Source organism: Temnothorax nylanderi, unplaced genomic scaffold (assembly GCF_030848795.1).
Source record: "Temnothorax nylanderi isolate EJ_2023f unplaced genomic scaffold, tnyl_v1.0 TNYL_tig0228_pilon, whole genome shotgun sequence".
Lineage (NCBI taxonomy): Eukaryota > Metazoa > Arthropoda > Insecta > Hymenoptera > Formicidae > Temnothorax > Temnothorax nylanderi.
The window spans coordinates 246,557-266,135 of NW_027249290.1; the positions used below are offsets into that span (position 1 = coordinate 246,557).

At 37.6% G+C, this 19,579-nt stretch overlaps 1 protein-coding gene across 1 annotated transcript; it reads left to right on the plus strand.

The window, feature by feature from the left end:
- The first annotated feature begins 1,670 nt into the window (after window positions 1-1,670).
- Window positions 1,671-18,665, plus strand: LOC139779487 (uncharacterized). Its single transcript, XM_071717861.1, has 3 exons — window positions 1,671-2,777; window positions 13,475-15,029; window positions 15,537-18,665. Exons 2-3 carry the CDS (start codon window positions 13,588-13,590, stop codon window positions 15,868-15,870), a joined length of 1,776 nt encoding a protein of 591 aa, XP_071573962.1. The 5' UTR covers window positions 1,671-2,777; window positions 13,475-13,587; the 3' UTR covers window positions 15,871-18,665.
- Window positions 18,666-19,579: the final 914 nt, after the last annotated feature.

Sequence of the window (19,579 nt, forward strand, 5' to 3'; positions counted from 1 at the left end):
TATATGTCGGTCTGTCGATATTACGATTTGTTCCATTTTACCTTACAGATTACAAGATACATTTCACTATCCTAAACAAAGAGTTATCGCAAAATTATTTTATTACAAGAAAGAGATTCCATTATTAACTTTGTTATTAAATCTGTTATTTAACCATACAAAAATTGATTTATTGTAGACGACAGATGATGTCATATTGAATGATATATGGTTTTACGAGAGCGAAAGATTAATCACGCGGATTTTGTTGGACGAGTAAATCGTTTCGATCAAACTTTCATTCGACGATTTCAGTTCAGGATACATTTTGGTCGATCGAGATCACGCGATTTGTTCACGCGGCCGATAGATGCGATGCTTCATTCTTTAAATTCATAGTTGAGAAAGTTGCCGGGATCATAATTTTCTGTGTTAGCGTTGTGTAGGCCTCACTGGGATCCTTTTACTCTCTCGTACCATATGTATCTCATAACTCTTCTTATACATTCACAAGGATTAAACGTCTTCGAAACGAGCCGATTTCGCATCCGCAACGTGATAATTTTTCGGTGCAATTGAATAGTTAATTACTGTTCGATTTTCTGATGGCGTGCCAACAATTTCGAAGAGAAAATTCCAATGAGCCGTTAAAATTCCTCCCTGTGAGTTTCCGACAAGGGATTATAATTTATAATTTATTATTCTTTGTCTATTCTAACGAAATTAGATTTAACTTATTTAATGATTACAAGACTTACTATTTTTTAAATCTATCGCTTTTCTGATATTTTGTAATTTTGCATGTAATTATTTTTTTACTACTTGAAAAATGTAATAATATATAAGTAACAATAAGAATATAAAAATTGCTAATATATTAACATGAAAATATTTATGGAAAAATTTTCATACAAAATGTACTTATTTATTAGAATTAAAATTTAATTATTAACTTTACTATGATTTTATAGTAAAATGTTGGAAAGAATAATTTAGAATTAAGAGATTAATTTTTGAAAATTCAGGGTTTTCAAGAGCCGAGAGAAAGAACATCAGCAGGTTCGGAAGAAAGAAAAGTTCTGAGAATTTGTTTCGGCTAGTTATTTCATCCGGCTATAATAGTATCTAGATAACGACTCTCAAAGAATTTCTTTAATCATTCAGACCTGATATCTCGCAAGAATTGATTAGATGGGATAGGAATAGGAAATGAGAATCTCAAACAAAAAAATGTTGACTCTTTAATTAAGTTTCGCGAATAAAATAGATGACATATAGAGCTGTAGTATTAAAAGATACAAAGCTAGAGAGATCGATAAAAGTTTTAATATAACATGCGTTTTAATATAACATTCGTGTTCATTATCATCGTCACGACTCGTTGCCCTATGAAGGACTGGAAGTCACACATACACAGGCAAGTTGTCTGTTTGCCATGACAAAGACGTTGCCTCTTCTTCAATGTAGACGCTGCTCTCTTGCAACTTCCTATATGTTCCCTAATACCCTTGGGTCCCGGAGGAATCTCCCTTCCCTTCATCGGAGTCATGTAAGTTGACCAATCGACCACTTCTCTCTCTCTCTCTCTCTCTCTCTCTCTCTTTCTTTCTCTCTCTCTCTCGCTCTCTCGCTCTCTTCGAGCTCCCCTCTTGATCCTCGAACGGCCCCCTAGTCGAAGACTTCGTCTGGCGTCTGGCGGCAGTTCGGAGCGAGACGCCGACACGACGTACGACGAGTATTTTCGTTTCGAACTTATCGAGCTCCGGAATGCAATTTAATTTTTGTTATCGTGTTACTCGTTGTATATAGACAGTTTTATAGACAAATTTTAAGTAAAATGTGTCTGTTGAAATAAATCATTATCATGGTTTGGAGAACATAACGAGAACGTGCCGGCTGCTGATGTAGAAGTGCGCGTAACAGGTCTTTGCATATCCTGTCGAGTGGCGACCGGCGACCGGCGACCGGCGATCGGCGACCGGCGACCGGTGACCGGCCTCCAGAAACGGCTTTTTAATGTCCGGCTTGATCAAGTTGACCGGAACGCACCAAGGCAGAAAAAGATCGGTGAATCCAAAAACTTGATTCGGCTTAAAGACTTTCAAGTTACCATCGTTATCATGCATCGTCGTCATCTTCACGACGAACAAGTGACAGTGATTGAAAATTTGCGCGTGCTCGCGAACGATCTAATACGAAAAGAATCACGAGAATTATAAGATCCAAGCTACATCGGAGCTTGCTTCCAGCTCCGTTCTTCCCATTCAGGCACGTCGCATTCATCCGGCGCGCGGCACAGCGCGGCGCGGCGCGGCGCGGCAGCAACAGCAGCCAATACGCACGCATACCTATATATGCGAACAATTGGAAGAAGAAAGCGCGTCCGGTTCGCGTTTTGTCCTTTAACGTGTGTTGTTTCCTTCGGAATATCCAGCTCCAGCTAGAAGAAGAAAAAATAGTGATACCATATATAGTGATCGCCGATCACTAGCGTTCTTCCTGACTCCGAGGTGGAGCAGCCACGAAAATAAGAACGAGAAGGGATTACGAAATGCCGTGATGTCGTGTGCCAATGGGAGAGGAATGCCGATGCCGGCGCGTTGACGCGGATCTGTTCCTCTTCCCCTGGTGGTGGTCGTCTTCGAGTGTCGCGGGATGCGACCCGGGCACCGGGACGTCATCCGGACGAGTTCGAACGGTTGGCGATCGACCAGGCTGTTCTGACGATCACCACGATCACTCGTCTCTCCGCGACTCGTTTCTCCGAATCTCCGAATCTCCGTATCTCCGTATTTCTCGTAAGTATAGAAACAGTTAGTGGAAACAGCTATAAGGATCGCCGGGTTCCGGATCTGTAGGTTCTCAAATCCGGATCGATTTGATACCGAAGTAATATTACGTTGGAGAGTAACACTATTAAAGTTTTTATTTCACATAGCTGCAAAGCGCTTGGTATAACGGTACTAGAATCCGCTAGTATCGAGACTTATTGTTAGTCTCTGATAGGTAGGAGTGTATTACTTTTTGATGTACTCATATAAAAGTTTCAAGTTTCGCTAAGTTTCTTAATACCATTCGCGATATAGCAATACTCGATAGGATCCCATTCCTACTCCCATTGCTTCGAGGAATGCGTTCTTTTCTCGACGATCAGATCTGTTGTCGACGAATAATTGAGAGTTTTAAAAGAAAATTAATTAAAAACCTTCTTTAAAAGGAGAGATATAAACTTATGTAACGCATTTAATAAAGGTAAATATAAACTTAAAACTAGTTCATAAAACAGGAATTAGAAATGCATACGATCTATTCACTCAAAGAACTCTGTGACTGGTAGCCGTGAGATTGACGAAATTTTCGTGACGCAATTAAGTATCGATCGTTCTGACGGTTTCGTGAACGAAGTGATTGCCTGAAGGAATTACCGTTAAAGCGATCGTGACCTCGATCTACCTTTGGTGGATTCTGTATACAGTAGATCCGCATATTTCTGCGAGTGTGCCTAAATAATTTGACTGGATTTGCTGCTCGTTCGGTTCGGAATTAGTAATAATATAAATATTATAAATAAAGATAAAATTTTTATCTTGATTGATAATTAAGTCACACTTATCGATCGCCTTTACCATTCAAAAATAATAAAATGCACGCGATCGCGAAGGACATCGATCGTCCTTGACATTTTTTTCTCTTGGAGAAATCGGGAACTGTATACACGCATCGTAGGTATGTCCGTGCCGGTGGCGGTGCATAGAATTTCGTCGAATACCGTTGATCGCGGCCGCACGCTACAAATTATGAAAGTGTGCGAAAGCCTAGAGAAGAGCTAAATACGCTCGGCTCTCGTTCCATCGACGAATATCACATGATTGTACGCTTTAATGACCCAATTCAATCGGTTTTAATGACGTCAATCAAAAAAACCAGCCAAGGATTCAATTTCCGTTATCGACGAATAATGAGAACGCGCGATAAATGCATACCGAGTAAACCAGCATTTTACCATGTTAATCGACAGATTTTATAACGAACGGCCTTGATATTTCTTTAACGAGTCGTTAGTCGTCGATGGCGGAGGAGGTTTTCATTCGATCGTCACAATTTTTTCATTTTCTTAACATTGTAATTTGTAATATAGTTCTATCATTTTTAAATTTTCGTGACTTAATTCGAGACTTGCTTAGCAATCCGTCGTCAGTCGAATCACATTTAATTAATCGTCATTTGTTCCGCTACTTTTAATTCGTGGAAGTCAAGTAATTAATTCAACTGTCGAAGGACAAGCGCGATCTTCGCGCGCCAGATTGCCGTTCTTATGTATAATTACTACTAGATAGATGCGAACAAAGGAAATATACAAGTTGATAACAACAATATAACGTATTATAATATGCGTTATGGCGCAAGCGAAATGTGTGATCTGTCGAGGAAATTATAATAATATACTAGACCTGATATTCGTAAGTGTCAACGTAAACACTCGCATGCCGTAATACTCTTCGTTGTAATTGTTCATCATTAATATCATATGGTCATTATTATCGTTTGGACAGTTTATATTAAGAATATTAAAGAATTGTGATATGTGAAGTGTAAAGAAATATTTCATATTTCTAAAACATAAAATGCTCTATTATAGACCATATTCTTGCATTCAAGTAAACAAGTTATCAATCACTTCTGATTCTAAAAATAACTGTGCTTCATGCAAATTTCCATAGTAATTTTATTAAAATATTTCTGAAAGAGGAGATTCTAAAATAGAGCTGCGTAATTACACGGAACCTTTAATAAATTCGTTTAGTCAACATTTGCAAATTAAGAGGCTCTTTTCTTTTTTAAATAGCTTTATTAGTATTCATTAGTATTCGATATTTACTTTACGATTTATGATACGCGCGGTATGAAAGGTCACTGTCTTTTAATTCATGAAGGCTAACTAGTTTAACTTATTGGAATTTATTAAAAATATGCGATGATAATTAAGGTTATTGCATTATCTTCTTGAATAAGAATGTACAGATGTGACAGATTGATAAATGCTCGACATATCGCGACCACGGATTATGTGCACGTTTTCTAGAGATGATAATGTATAATCTTTGCTTGGGGAGAGAATGACGTGTGTAAAGACCAATATGCGCGACTATAAGCTTGACCCCCGGTTCTCCTCTCGGTAACGGTTGTACGATCCAAGTATCACAACCTGACATCCCTGATAAAGTCGGCCGTAGCGCAACAGGCGCGTCACGTAATGTTGCACGTTGCGTCTCCACGTACATCAATGTCGAATAACACGACAGAATCTCCGAAGTAGTGTAATTATATAAATTAATTTTTCACGTCTACAATTATATCGGCAGCGATATCATTTTGGATCCTCTCAAAGATGTCACACGATTTATGAGAAATCATACATCTTTTTGTCCTTTCTTAAAATTCTATCGTAAAATTTATATAAAAATCAACTAAGTATATGATTTAGACGACCTAAATGTGTCGTGGCGACACTGGCGATGCGACGTGGTAGCGACCGAGCGACGTTACACAAAAAATAAATGCGCTAATATAAATATTAATTAATGTTAGGAATATGTATAATATAAACAAAGATATTCGAATGTAAAAGTATAAGCATTCTCGGCGGGAAAAGACAGCTGTCGAGAGATATTTTTTGAATCTCACGCGTCTCACGCGCGCGTTTCACGCGTGCAGTTACCGGAATAGGAAAAAAATGATCGCTCGATCGCCGTCTGTCTCGCGCCTTTCGTCGCAAACGATCAGATAAAAGCCGAGTGGCACCCATGTCGGTCGAATCAAAATTGCATCCAAACGAGAGAAGGATCGTGTGCAGTTATCCCTCGACGAGATGCGACGAGATGATGACGTGCGTGCGGCCGGCAATTTAAAGTGCCATTTGCTTCCTGTGGTAGGGAACAACGGCCTCGTTTCGACATTCAATGCAGTGCCGTTAAGTATTTACGTATAACAGGCTTAATTGCCACGGTATAATACGAAAAGTGATTCATTAAACTACACGTTTAGTATATGCGCGAACACATGGCCGGCAAGAAGGAGAGAAAAAGCAAGAAAAGAAAGAGAGCGATACGAGCTAAAAATAGTGAGTCTTATCGAAGCGTGACGTTCTCCAGGGCGCGGTTAAGGCGAATTTTAAAGAGATTGAAAAATAAATTTAAAAAAACCTATAACTGATAAAGGACAAAAATACACATGTCAAAGAATAAAAGAAGCGAAGCATAAAGATATACGCATATAACAACGTAATTTCTTTTTTAATTAATTTTTTAAAAACATAATTGATTAAAATTATCTAATATTAGAAAAATTTTAGAAATTATTAGTCTATTTTTTCTAATTTTTTTTACCAAATATTATACAATGCAAGAGTTATATCTATAACGTGGAACGTTCTATAAGTTATCGCGCCACATTATAAATGATACCAGGCGATGGAATTCGTTTTTGTTCTGTTCGAAAAGTGAAGGAGGAACCAGAGAGACGAACCAAGTATTCGATAGAGACGAAAGACTTGGAACGCGAGTTTTATAGCCACACTTATACGCGAAAGCTGCCATGATGCTGCAGAAAATCCGGATCACAACATACGCTTTCCAATTATATGTGTAATGACAAAGTCAGGCATGTATGAGTATTCTTGCGGAATAATATGTGTAATGACAAAGTCAGGCATGTATGAGTATTCTTGCGGAATAACAAATAAATTACTCTATGAGTAATTATTTGCTATGGTATTGAAATCTGGTGAAGAAATATTCATACAATCGAAGTCAATATACTCGAATCATCTCGAATATATTGACATCATTCGATTGCAACAAACGTATCGATATGCTGACGTCTGCTCGTTATGAAATGATACCGATTCATATCGTCGAAGTCATTGGGGAAAGAAACGATTCTGATTAAACTTAAGTATAGGTTATACTTTTAAAGTTCCGATATATACTTGCTCACGTTACTTGCTCTCCAGTTTCAATATTGAATTTAACTATTTGTAAGAATTATATAAGATTGATTTTCATAAATCGTAATAAAAATATATTCAAATGTTTTCTTGTAAAGTGATTATTAATTAGATATTAATTATCAATTACAAATTATCAATGATATTATCTGATTTTTCTCGGAGATATTTATATTAATTACGAATGTTGTTACATGTTTTAAAAATATATAAAGTAACATATTCATACTACACTAGGCAACAAAATTATCGCAACAAAAATTTACGTAAAAAATTTGCCCAACTTCAAATAAGCATAACTCCGCGAAAAATTGTCATATCTGACAGATTTTTTTTTTCATTTTAAAGGGTGAAGTCTGTACTTTAAGGAACCATTGTTAGATTTTGAATTTAGCCTCCCCCCCTCCCGCCGTTCTTCCAAAAGTAAGGACGTGTTACGTCTCTAAAAAATTGCATACTTTGACACATTCTACGGAGTAGAATGAATTTTTTTCGTAACTATCATGGCAACCATCGTAAAATATGGACTTTTCCCTGCAAATTAAAAAAAAATTAAGTCCGTACGATTTTTTTTCGCCGAGTTATGGCTTATCAAAGTTACCTATGCATTTTTGTGCATTCAATCACCGCCAACATTAGTATTACCCGATGAACACTACGGGGAGGTTATTGGTCTTCAGTATTACAAAACTTCACAGTATTGCAGTCACTGTATTGTATTGCTCATTCGGAACCAAAGACAAAATCGTAACAATGCCTCGTTTGAATAAAAATTAGTTTGCGCAAATCTCTGCTAACACACACACACACATACACGATAGGCAAAATCCGACCAATAACCTCCCCGTAGTGTCGCGGAGTTATGCTTATTTGAAGTTGGGCAAATTTTTTACGTAAATTTTTGTTGCGATAATTTTGTTGCCCAGTGTATAATACTTTCAGAAAATATCTATATTTATATTATTTGTAAGTATTATTAATTATTTAATTATTGTGGTATTGTATTAATTCTATTCCAAAGAAATCATTATCATCGAATCAGTCATAATTCAAGCACATTTGTGTCGTGACAATACGTAGGTAATTACGAGTGTCAATTAATCGACGTATTTAGTTATCTATTTCGTATCTGCTATTATACCAAGTAACACATGGTGCCATACTGTCATCGTGTAAATTGTAAAACATAAATGAGCCTTGGAACCGTGTGGCACCGCCGAGCGTGCTGCGTTGAATCAAAAGAGTTCACGCCGTGCTTGATACATGCGGCACGTGTGTGTGTGTGTGTGTGTGTTGTGTGTTGTGTACGACCAATTGCAGACGATATTGCACGACAGAATGCTATCTCGCTCTCGAATCGCGAAGATCGACGATGGGACGAGGCTGGTGAAATCGCCTGTTATAGTTATAGAGCGTCCCCGCGCGCCGTTCTACTCGCGCCACGATCTATCCTTTTCTGTACCCCCCCTTTTTTTTCTCTTTCCTCCTCCCTTCATACAATTAGGGTTAATTAGCACGCGTAAGCGAGAAATCGCAATTGGAGCAGGCGAACGTACGACGAGCCAGCAGTAGCAGCAGTAACAGCAGTAACAGCATCACTCGCTCTCTCTACTTGACTTTCCACAAAATCGTCCTCGCTGGACTACGCGCATATGTCGTCATTCCTCCTCTCTTTCTCTCGAGCGAGCATTGAAACCGGTCTAATTTCGATGATTTCAATTCTTGAGGCTACATATATGGAAGAACGGAGCTGTTCCGATATAACGAAAATTTGCGGTATAGCGTAATAAAAGAATGCAAGTGTCATTTGTGACATTAATTATCACGCGTGACAACAAACGTGAGGAGTAGCTTTTTTCTACTTTTTCCGGGAAAATAAATAAATATTATGAAATTTGTTCTGTATAAAAATTTTTGTTATTCTTGTTAATAGAAACGTAAGTTGAAATTTTTGCTTATAAGCAATTTATTAACAGAACTTATTTTTATATGTCAATAATCTTAAGTCGTTTTTATGTGTCTGTTCATATCGAAGCTTGAATTTATCGAAAGTATGCCGTGGCTATTATTGAATAGCCTCTCGGTACCTTCATTCTAAAGCTATCAACGGTTATATTGTCAATTTAAATCATACTGGCGATTTCGTGGGATAACTGACGTGTAGGACTTGTTTATAACTTCTTTAACACTTTCCATCTTTCTTTGTAGCGGTTAGCAATGAAAGAAGAAATCGCGGAGGTGCAACGGAATTACATAAGACGCGGAATGCAGATGCATAATGCATCTTGCACGAGCATGCGTAATAAGTCTTAACTTCATGATCCCAAAATATCTTTTTATTATAATTTTATTAGATGAGATACGAATGTATCGTAATATACATTCGGAATATCATACTTTTCGTAAGAATTTCAAAAATTTGCGTTAACACCTGCATATCGTTACCATATGACGACTGCGAAAATAGTATCTGGTTAATTCAGTTGCGTAAAGGTACCTAGTTAAAATCCGAACGAATCAAATCCGGCGGATTAATATTTTCTGCAAAAGTCATAAAATCATTTAGAATCTCGCGTCATCAGCCGCGAGAGATACAGCCATTGTGACTCAGCTACCATATATCTCGTGTACGCAACATTGACGAATAATTTATCGGCGACTGACGCAAGGATAGAGGATTATCGACGAAGAGGTGTACGCACATGCGAAAGATATTACCGTGTAAGAAACGTTTACAAACGGGATAAACGGATTTTTTTCTTTTTTGCGAGGAACGAGGAAGGCGAGAGTTCGTGGATGTTTTTCGATCGAGAACCTTGAAATGTAATCACGATTGCGACAAGAATGCACAATTATTTAGCGACGTTGTGATTATATTAACGTGTGATTAAACGCATGAAAGGATTATTTTCCAATAAGATTTTATCGGTGGTCTTGAGCTCGCGCGCAGATATACAGGTACATTACATACATGAGCGTGTTATCATGCATGCACATGCACGTGTTGAGCACATTTGCAGTATTGGTCAGAAGGCGACGGATGTGGTTGCTTCGATAGAGAAATATATGATAGAGAAATAGGCTGCTATTCACTCTTTGCATTTTGCGTAAATATATGCCGTTTAACCTTGTTCACCTAGTGAGAGCTGTATTAAGGGGTAACGCCACTCTAGAATTTTCAAAAAATCGATTTTTTTTGCTTAAACGATGCTTTAAGGTCTTAGAAATAAGGTACACTTGGTTTCAAAGCTCGGAAAAGTCTCTATTATCCCTTTTTCGTAATCCGTCTGCCGGCGCGGAATGCATCTGTGAATGTTAACTGAAACTTTAAACGCGTTTTTCTCGAAATCGCTTTTTTAAAATCGGGCGGAATCAGAACTCGAACACCTTTTATCCGATTGAATTGAAATTTTGAGTGAAACTTTACAATAACATTATCTTTAGAAATACGTATGGATTTTGCGATAAGTTGGACAAAACTTTTTTTATAAACAATTTTGTGCGAAATTTTTTAGCGAAAAATGAAACATTTTTTTCCAACATGCACCATTCTTACAAAAAATGATATTTCGCAATTCCCATACGTACTTCTATAGAAAATCTTATATATTTTTAAAAAATCTTTGAATTTTTGTACCAGCTCAGAAATTATAGGAGCTTCGATTCCGCCCGTTGGACGACTTCCGCAAAAAGGCATTTTGGATCAATGGCTCTGGCGCCGCCATTTTGTCAATAAAAAATTAATAAAAAATTTTTTTTATACTTTAATATATAGATAATAAATAGAATTAAACCAATTTTCATTTATGATTATTGTATTTCTGAAAAAAATTATCAAAAATTGGCTTTTTTTGGGACTCTAGAGTGGCGTTACCCCTTAAAGAGATTTAGAGAGATTTTAATATTAAACGTCCGAGTTAATTATCGCGGTTAATAATTAATACTGGCTAATGGCTAATATTGTTAATTTTACCACAAATTTTATCGTTGTCCTTACACTTACTTCTTAGAAAAAAATAAAAATTACTGCTAGCAATAAAGAGATTAGAGATAAAAAGCAGTGTTGCAAGCAAGATTAGAGAATTTCCCTCAATTTCAGAATTTCCGCTTGGGCCAAGGAGCCAATATTTGCTTATCTTCTCTGTCGAATGGAGATTCCGGAGAGAAGTGAGTTAAACTTTGCGTGCCCACATTTTCGGCTCGTTATTAACCTGCTTTCTCTTAAACGCTGATGGCCGTGTCGCGTCGTCGCCTGTAAATTCTATCGCTGTCAGAGTTGACCGTAAATAAATGTTAAACTATTTCTTAGGAATATCTTATCTTATCCCTTCTAAGCTTGGCTAAGCCAGCTTCCAGCATTCGCGTCGTCTAACATTAATTTATTTCATCTTTAGTTATTGCAAATGATAATGATAACGATTCGTTTATTTAGCATCGTCCGTAATTTTGGAGCGGAATAATAAATGTAGGAAGTACATTCAAACATTTTCAATATTTTTTTATTGACATATTAGAATTTTAAATTTAACCGATGATAAAAATGCTGTATTAGTTAAAACGACGTAAGTATGAAAATTATCTGTCAATTATCAAATCTTGATCAGTAAGAATCGACATCTGTGTGAAAAGTAATTTATTCAAACATTGCTGAAAGAGTAATTTAGACCTACTTACAAGAAAAAAATTTTCGAAAAGATTCTCAAATTTCTCTTTTGATGAACATAGACTCAACATAATGGAAGGGCTGTATTGAACGATGACGATTGAGTCGATATGAACGCGTTCGTTCCGCGCAATTTGCGTTCTGGCCGGCCGCGGCCGCCGCGCCGCGTCGGTCCGCTGTTGTGCGGGATTGTTAATTCCGAACGGAACGATAAGAACGGGGCCTGAATTAAACGGGAACGAGGTGGCATCGCGCTCGCACGTACGCAAGTTGCACTTTCGCATGCAATTGCTACGCCGCGCCGACTCGATTTATCGAGCTTAGCGTGTGACGGTAAATTAAACAAATTATCGTTAATTTGTGATCCCTCGAATGGACAATCGCTTAGTTTAGCAAATAAGATTCAGAATAAGTAGGTACTTCTCGGAAAAAAATTGTCAAAATTATTGCAGTAGGTCAGGGTGAAAATGTGAAAATTTCAGCGAGAATGCCCCATATATATATTTTGTTCATGCTCTAAGTAATTTAACGTGTAAGTTATGAAATTTTTTGGAATAAACCCAAATTTTTATTTAATGATTATTAGATTATTTTGATTAGAAATCTTTTTTTAGAACATGTTCTTTTCACTATATCAATGTTTTCAGTTATCAATGTTGTTCAGTTTATCAATGTTTCTTTTACATTGGAAAGGAAAGAGAAATCGTGTATACCTTTTCGTCCAAAAAATATATATATATATTGATAGAATTTTAATTAACATATATGTGGACAAAATATGTAGATATCGATAAGGAATAATAACGTTTCATAAATATATATACAAATACTATAAGCAACAAATCAAACGTGGCAGAAGTGAAGTCTTGGAAAATCCTAGGTTGCGGTCAAACTTGATCCTGAGAGCTAGTCCGCCATTATCGCGCTTAGGTTTAGAAAGAGAGGAAAGGAAGAGACTAGACGTCGTCGAGGGGAAACATCGTCGGGCAAAAGGCTCGAGGTGGTCAGGAAGGGAGGAGGTTAGTTGGAGCGAGGTGCAAAAGGTGAAAAACAGTTTGCCATCAGCATAACCGGTTCCACGTATCTCCGAGCGGGTCTCGCGCTTCTCTCTCTCTCTCTCTCTCTCTCTCTCTCTCTCTCTCTCTCTTTCTTTCTATCTCTGTCTCTCTCTCGTTCTCTGGAGACTCGCCCGATCCGGCCAACGGGGTTTCGCCCGACAGGGTCGCTCGCTTTCTTGATGATAGTCGAGTACTGGCTACCGGTAGCGGGTGTCCTTATACAGTTAAAGACATTATCTCGTCTCTTGCCCTAAATTCTATTGACTAGTCATGGGTTATTTCGCAGCTTTCATCTTGTTCACTCTAAACTCACGAATAAATCATCACATTCGCTTTACTTCATCTTCTCGAAAGCAATGACTTTCCAACGTTGTAACAAAAAAAAATGCTTTCCCGATGGTTTAATTAAATAAAATTCCATATGGATTCTATATTTTAATTCGAATTGTTATCCATTTAGTTACGCTTCTATACATATATATTACAGATCTTAAATTTATTTATAATAACCTTTAAATTATTCGCAATTTTTATTTTCAAAATAAAAAATAATACGAATTAAAACTTGGTAAATTTCTAGCGAAATTAAAAAATTGCTTGTGTAAATAAATCTATCAGTATCTCAAAGATCTCAATAAGGGCGGAATAAATACTTGTCGTTCAAACGATAAAATAATTAGTAAAATTCTGTCTCTTTGCACTATATACTTTGTCGGTCGTTTTACGGTTCAATCAACACTTTGTGGACAACGAACTTTTCTGTTTCAGATTCGGGCTTCAGAACGAGAAAGAGGATACGGTTAGATAGGACGGGGATTCAGCGTTCCAGCTGAATCGTCCGGGCGGTGATCGGGAAGACGCGTCGGGGGAAGACCAGCAGGATGACAACGATACAGAATTGCGGCGGCAGTTCGTCAAGATGCGCGAAGCGTGCCTTCGTCTTCGTGTTTGCCTGGGGGTTGCTGATGATCGCGGCGGTACAGTTCCGTCACTTGGAGAACAGGGCTTTGCGTCAAGATGGTAGTCCTACCGGCGAGGATGGCATCGGTAACCCGGTGGAAGTCGATGGCATCAGCAACGATCGAGGTGCGAGCCATGGTTCTTCGGGGAGCTTGAGTCTGTCCCGATATCTCTTGCAAAGGTCGTCATTGGGCGATCTTACCAATTCTGGCGGTAATGGCGCCCTGTTGACCACCCTGACTACTCTCAGAAACCGTTTGGAAGCGACGACGAGTCCGCTCGAGCTGGAACCGTTGCTGGACAAGAGACCTGCCAAGACCGAGCAGCAATTGATCGAAGAGATCGCCGAGAGAATACCGAGCCTACCGCTAAGCGATTGGTCGAAAAATAGCAGACTGACAAAACGGGGCAACGAGAGCTGTGCGAAATACCCACAGATCTACGATCTGGAGTTTAACAATATCTATTGGCAAACCCTGCGAACCAGCAACGGCACTTTCCAGTTTTTCGGCGCGTTCTACGACAATCGGAAATTATCCAAGATCGGGCCGGCGGTGAGGATCGTTGGCATGATCGATCGGATTGAACCGATCGTGAAGACGTATTGTCAGTTATGGTACGAGGGCGAGAGCGAGCCCAAGATCATCGAGACGCTCGAATACAAGTACATTTGGTATCCTAAATGGGGCAATTACAAGCAGGGCATCTATCAGCCATACGTGATAGCGTGTAGGGTGCCGCCGCAAGCGTATGGCAAACCACCGTCGTCCGTCTCCATCGTGGAGAAGCGTTGCGACACGGCCACCAACCATCTCCGAGTGATTTATAACAAGCCCGAGCGCAAGAAAGATTTTGCGGTGTGCGTAAAGGGTCTGGACTTTCTGCACGAGGATCTATCGGTCCGACTGGTCGAGTGGATCGAACTCATCAGCCTACTGGGTGCCGACAAGATCTACTTCTACGAGCTGCAGGTGCATCCGAACGTGACCAAGGTGCTGCGGCATTATCAGCGTCTGGGTATAGTGCACGTGACCCCGTTGACCCTGCCGGGCGGACAGCCTAACGTGCCCGCCTTCCAGCACATGTACCTCACGAAGAAGACCAATCACAAGCGGCAGAACGAGCTGATACCCTACAATGATTGTCTGTACAAGCATATGTACGAATACGAGTATATCGCCCTGTTGGACGTCGACGAGGTGATTATGCCCGTCAAGGACGCGACCTGGCAAGAGCTGATGCGTCGGGTGTTGCCCAAGGCCCTGCAAATACGGAACGAGACCCGCGCCTCGTATAACGTCAGAAACGTCTACTTCCTCGACGACCTACTGCACTCTCACGGTTACTTCAAGGACATACCCAAGTAAGTAAGGTTTCCACTTTCACGCCGCGCAAATCGACCGTCCGTGAAGGGAACGCGAAGGTGCTGGATGGCTCTCGCACCTCGCACCGATGGTACGCCGCGCGCCGGTTGTCGGCGTATCGCGACGGAGGCATAGAAAATTTGATAATCGAATGAATATGTCTCCCCTCGAGGAGAAACTTATGTACGAAAAAATTTCTCACATACACGTACGATCAATTTTATATTGTTACATTGTTTTTCCCTTAAATCTTTTTGTGATAATTGCAAGAGGTAAAATATGTAATTCGTGCTGAGGTAAATATGTGTTATGTTCTAATTTTCGTTTTAATATTAATATCGCTGAAATAATTAACTTTTGGAATGTGAAAGACTTCGATAGTTTTGCTACAAGAAAAAAGTGTTTCCACATTTATCTGAAGTCTATCCATATATATTATATATATGGACATGTACACACACGCACGCACAAGAGACGCATTTTTTATTCGAAAATTGTCCCCGCAGGTATATGCACATGCTTCAACACGTATACCGCTCGAAGAACTTTACGAAACCAAATCAATACATCAAGTGCTTCCATAATCCGGAACGAGTGGTCACTCTGCACAACCATTTTCCGTTGGCGTGCCTGGGCGCCGGATGCACCAGTTACCCCATTGAGACCGAAGATGCCCAGCTACAGCATTATCGCGCCGACTGCGTTCGATCGCTAAAGAAAACCTGCGTGGAATATCGGGAGAACAGCGTGATAGACACGACGATATGGCGTTACAGAGATAAACTGATCAGCAGGGTCACCGACACCCTGAAGACCCTCGGCTTCTTCGGCCCGAGATAGCGTTGGAGATTGATCTCTCCTTTTTCTTACTCTCATTTTTCTCTCCCATGAAGATTTGATCGGTCGCCGCGGGAAGAACGAAAGAATGGGCTGTGCGCGGGACGAGAAGCGATGAATCTATCAGCGGGAGGTAATTGCCGGTGGGACTTGATCAGAGATTTAATCGAGCAGATAATCGGGATCGGTGTAACCGGTAAAGTGGATCCGTTTCTAGTGACAGCGTAATATCGCATCTTATATTTCTATGTGTTGTCACGTGCGCGTGAGAGAAGAGTGTGGATCGGTAATCTCTGTCTGATAATAGCGTTACAAATATGCGTGTCTTGAACGACAAAATATTTTAGCCTTATTAAACGCAAGAATGTTATCGAGATTGGAATGATGATCGTTTGTAAATTAATATAGATGTCATCGTATCATCTAAAGTAGAATAGCGTATATAAAAAACGGATTAGCATCAAAGTTAAGTTTTCATTTGATGCACGCATATTTCTCTATTTTTTTTCTTTTTAAGTCAAAGTTGACTTAAATCTAATAAGAAATTTTCAAGTAAATCCATATTCTAGAACTAGATGTTACAATTAGCGAAACAAAGTCGCAAGTAATTTATATGAGAAATTATTAATGCTCAATTTATGCGAGTCCCATTAACACATAATTTTCGGGCACCCACACTGCCCGCGAAACGAGAATTGTCTCGAGGCCGAGCGTAATTGCGGTTCGATTTGTATCGATAATGAAACGCAAATTTTCGAATGGCAAATCGATCGACCGGATTACGTTTGCGATTATGAGAAAACTGCAGTATTCTTCTTCTTTTTTTGTAAATAATTTCTCTTAAGTCTTATATATGCTCAATATATGTAATACCAAGTCTGCGATTGATCGATAGCCATAGCGAATAAGTGCAATGTATCGGTAAACGGATGTCATTCGGTTTGTGTGTAATTTTAAGTTTAATAAAAGTTAAATTGCGGACTTTTAAAGTTGTGCTTTAACAAAGAGTATAAAGAATTTATATATATATATATATATATATATATATATAACAAAGTTGCAAAATTATTAGTTACATTATAAGTGCATCACATGTCGAAAATATATTTACAACTACGGTAAAATATATGAAAATTTTCTTTTTTATTATTTAATTTAATGATTGAGAATATTTGTTTTGGAATGGTGCTAAAAAGTATCGACCACTGTTCCGACGACTGAAATGCTGTGAGGTGTATAAGCATCGATATTAAAGACTACTTTTATCGAATCTTCCGCAGTCGCGAAGCGGCTTTGATCTTTGTAGATTTTCGGAACAGAAATCAAAAGTTCAATTGCTGTCATATTTGATAAGCGAGGAAATAAATAGACATAAATAAAATAGAACGGAATACAACGAAATACAGTCATATACATGATCATATAGTATATTATAATATTATGTTCTATATCTCATGTGTTTATTTTAATTTTAATTGGCGGTATAATATTAAATTAAATTGTTCGATATATCATGGCATGTGTTCTTTAATGAGAATATGACGAGTATGATTGTTTCTCAGTCTCACCAATTGGTTTTAACCGCTTCGTGATTACGAAGACCTTTCTTATGGTGAACCTCGATCGCTTTCTACACGATAAAAATCGATTGCTTTTTACTATTCGACATAAAATTCGTCGCTTGTAAAAGCAAGAGAGCGATTCACGTTTCACCATGAGATATATCAATATAAAGGGACCATTGTAAATAAGAGTTAATAAGAGTTAGAAAAGTTGATTCGCATGAAGATGTCTGTACGCGAGAATAATATTTGTTAAAGCTTACGTGGGCAGTTTTTTATGTTGAAACATTGGCGGATAAAATGTCTTTTATCTTCTCTTATTAAAATTATATAAATTGAATAAAATTTTGTTTTTATTTATGCTCATTTAATATAATATGTAATGTAAATTTATATATATATATATATATATATATATACACACACACATAACATATTATTATGTAGCAATATGTTTCACGCATACGCCCACAAGAGCAAGTGCTTTAAGTATTAATATTGATTATAAATATGGCTCAGAATAAAACGAATTAAAATAAAATTACATTAATCAGCCGACCCCAATTACTTAAAAAGACAAGTATTCTTAAAATTCAACTGGTGAGAAAATTAGAATGAGTTTCTCGTACAATCAATATTCATGTGCTGTTTTACACGATAAAAATTTTTTGTTTGCTGTAATAATCCTTTGATATGTGTCTTCAAGATATCTGTGTTTGTAAGATAATAAATTAAATTACAAGGAGATATAAAAAAATACCTTACTTATGTATCTCTAAAAAAATCCTGTATTTATTATTAACTTTATTAGTATTAATTAGCTACGTAAATTTTTTTTAAAGGTGAATAACAATATTATTTTAAAATGTGTTCGCTTTATCTTGTTGCGATTGGCATTAGTGTCATTTGAAATGCCTGTTGACTTATCGTGCGTGTGTCCAAATTGTCGGATGTTATCACAGCGTGATGAGTCAGCACGCCGCTCGACATGCGTCAGGATAATCGATGGCGATTGCAATAAGCTCCCATCAACCCAGACAACGATGTATATGATACCGAAGGAGAGAGACCTCAAAACGCAACTACAAATATCCTATTTCCTATTAATCAACGAGTCGTTCGTTTTATTTGTCTGAGTTTCCAAAGATATTTTAATAATATCTCTCGAGACATAGCGCTACAATTTTCGAAATGTAAGAATAATTTTATGTAAATAAATTTGTATGTGTGAAGAAAGAGACATCAAACGAAGCCCTGGTCACAAATGAGAATTTGCAAACAAAGAAAATTATATCGCAAAGTACATCAAACGATATAACTATTTAAATGCAATTTTAATTAAGAATATATGATATATTGATGTACTAAAAGATATATTTTTTTATCTTTTTGATGTACTATAAATAGTATAATATTTTTTTATCGTAAACAATTTAAAGTTGTTATTTATTAACGCTAAGCTAAAGTTATTTAATTTATATTTCAATTGTATCACATAAAAGAAATATTTTAAAGAAGTTTTCAGATTATTATATTAATGAAAATTTTTAATGAAAATATATAATATTTTCTATTTTCGCTCTTCTAAATTCTCATTCGCATATCTCGCATTGCCGACTGGCAATATTGCAGAGTAGGATTCCTTAATTTCGAATAAAATATTATATAGACACCGATAAATAAGGTGACTGTAGATAACCGACGAATAGCCTTCCGAGGGTATACGCTTTGCCAATCGATCTCGTTATTTTTCTATTGTCAACAAGAAATCTAATTTAATGCAAAATCTTTACATTGCATATAAAGAAAGTAAACTGTAATACTTCTTTTTTTCTTCTTTTAAAAAACAAAATTTTATGATTGTAATTTTAGCAAATATATACGAAAATTTTCGTCACTTTATACTTTTAAAGACGCCTTACATAGTCGATTTTCGGACAAAGGTTTTCATATTTGCCTTTGATTTTTCAGCGATTACTTCGAGTTTCGATGATTCGCAGAGGCGCGTAATTCTTCAACAAAGGCAAGACTCTAGAATATATATATGTATTTTTGTGTTAACACATCCGCGTGCGTTGCGCTCATCTCATCGATCCCGTTTTTCTCTGCAAATAGCCGTCACTAAAAATAAATCGTCTTCCCTGGTCGTT

Coding starts and splice junctions, on each gene's coding strand:
- LOC139779487 (XM_071717861.1), top strand. CDS start 13,588: ATGACAACGATACAGAATTGCGGCGGCAGTTCGTCAAGATGCGCGAAG. Junction 15,030..15,536: donor TACTTCAAGGACATACCCAA/GTAAGTAAGGTT, acceptor TTGTCCCCGCAG/GTATATGCACATGCTTCAAC.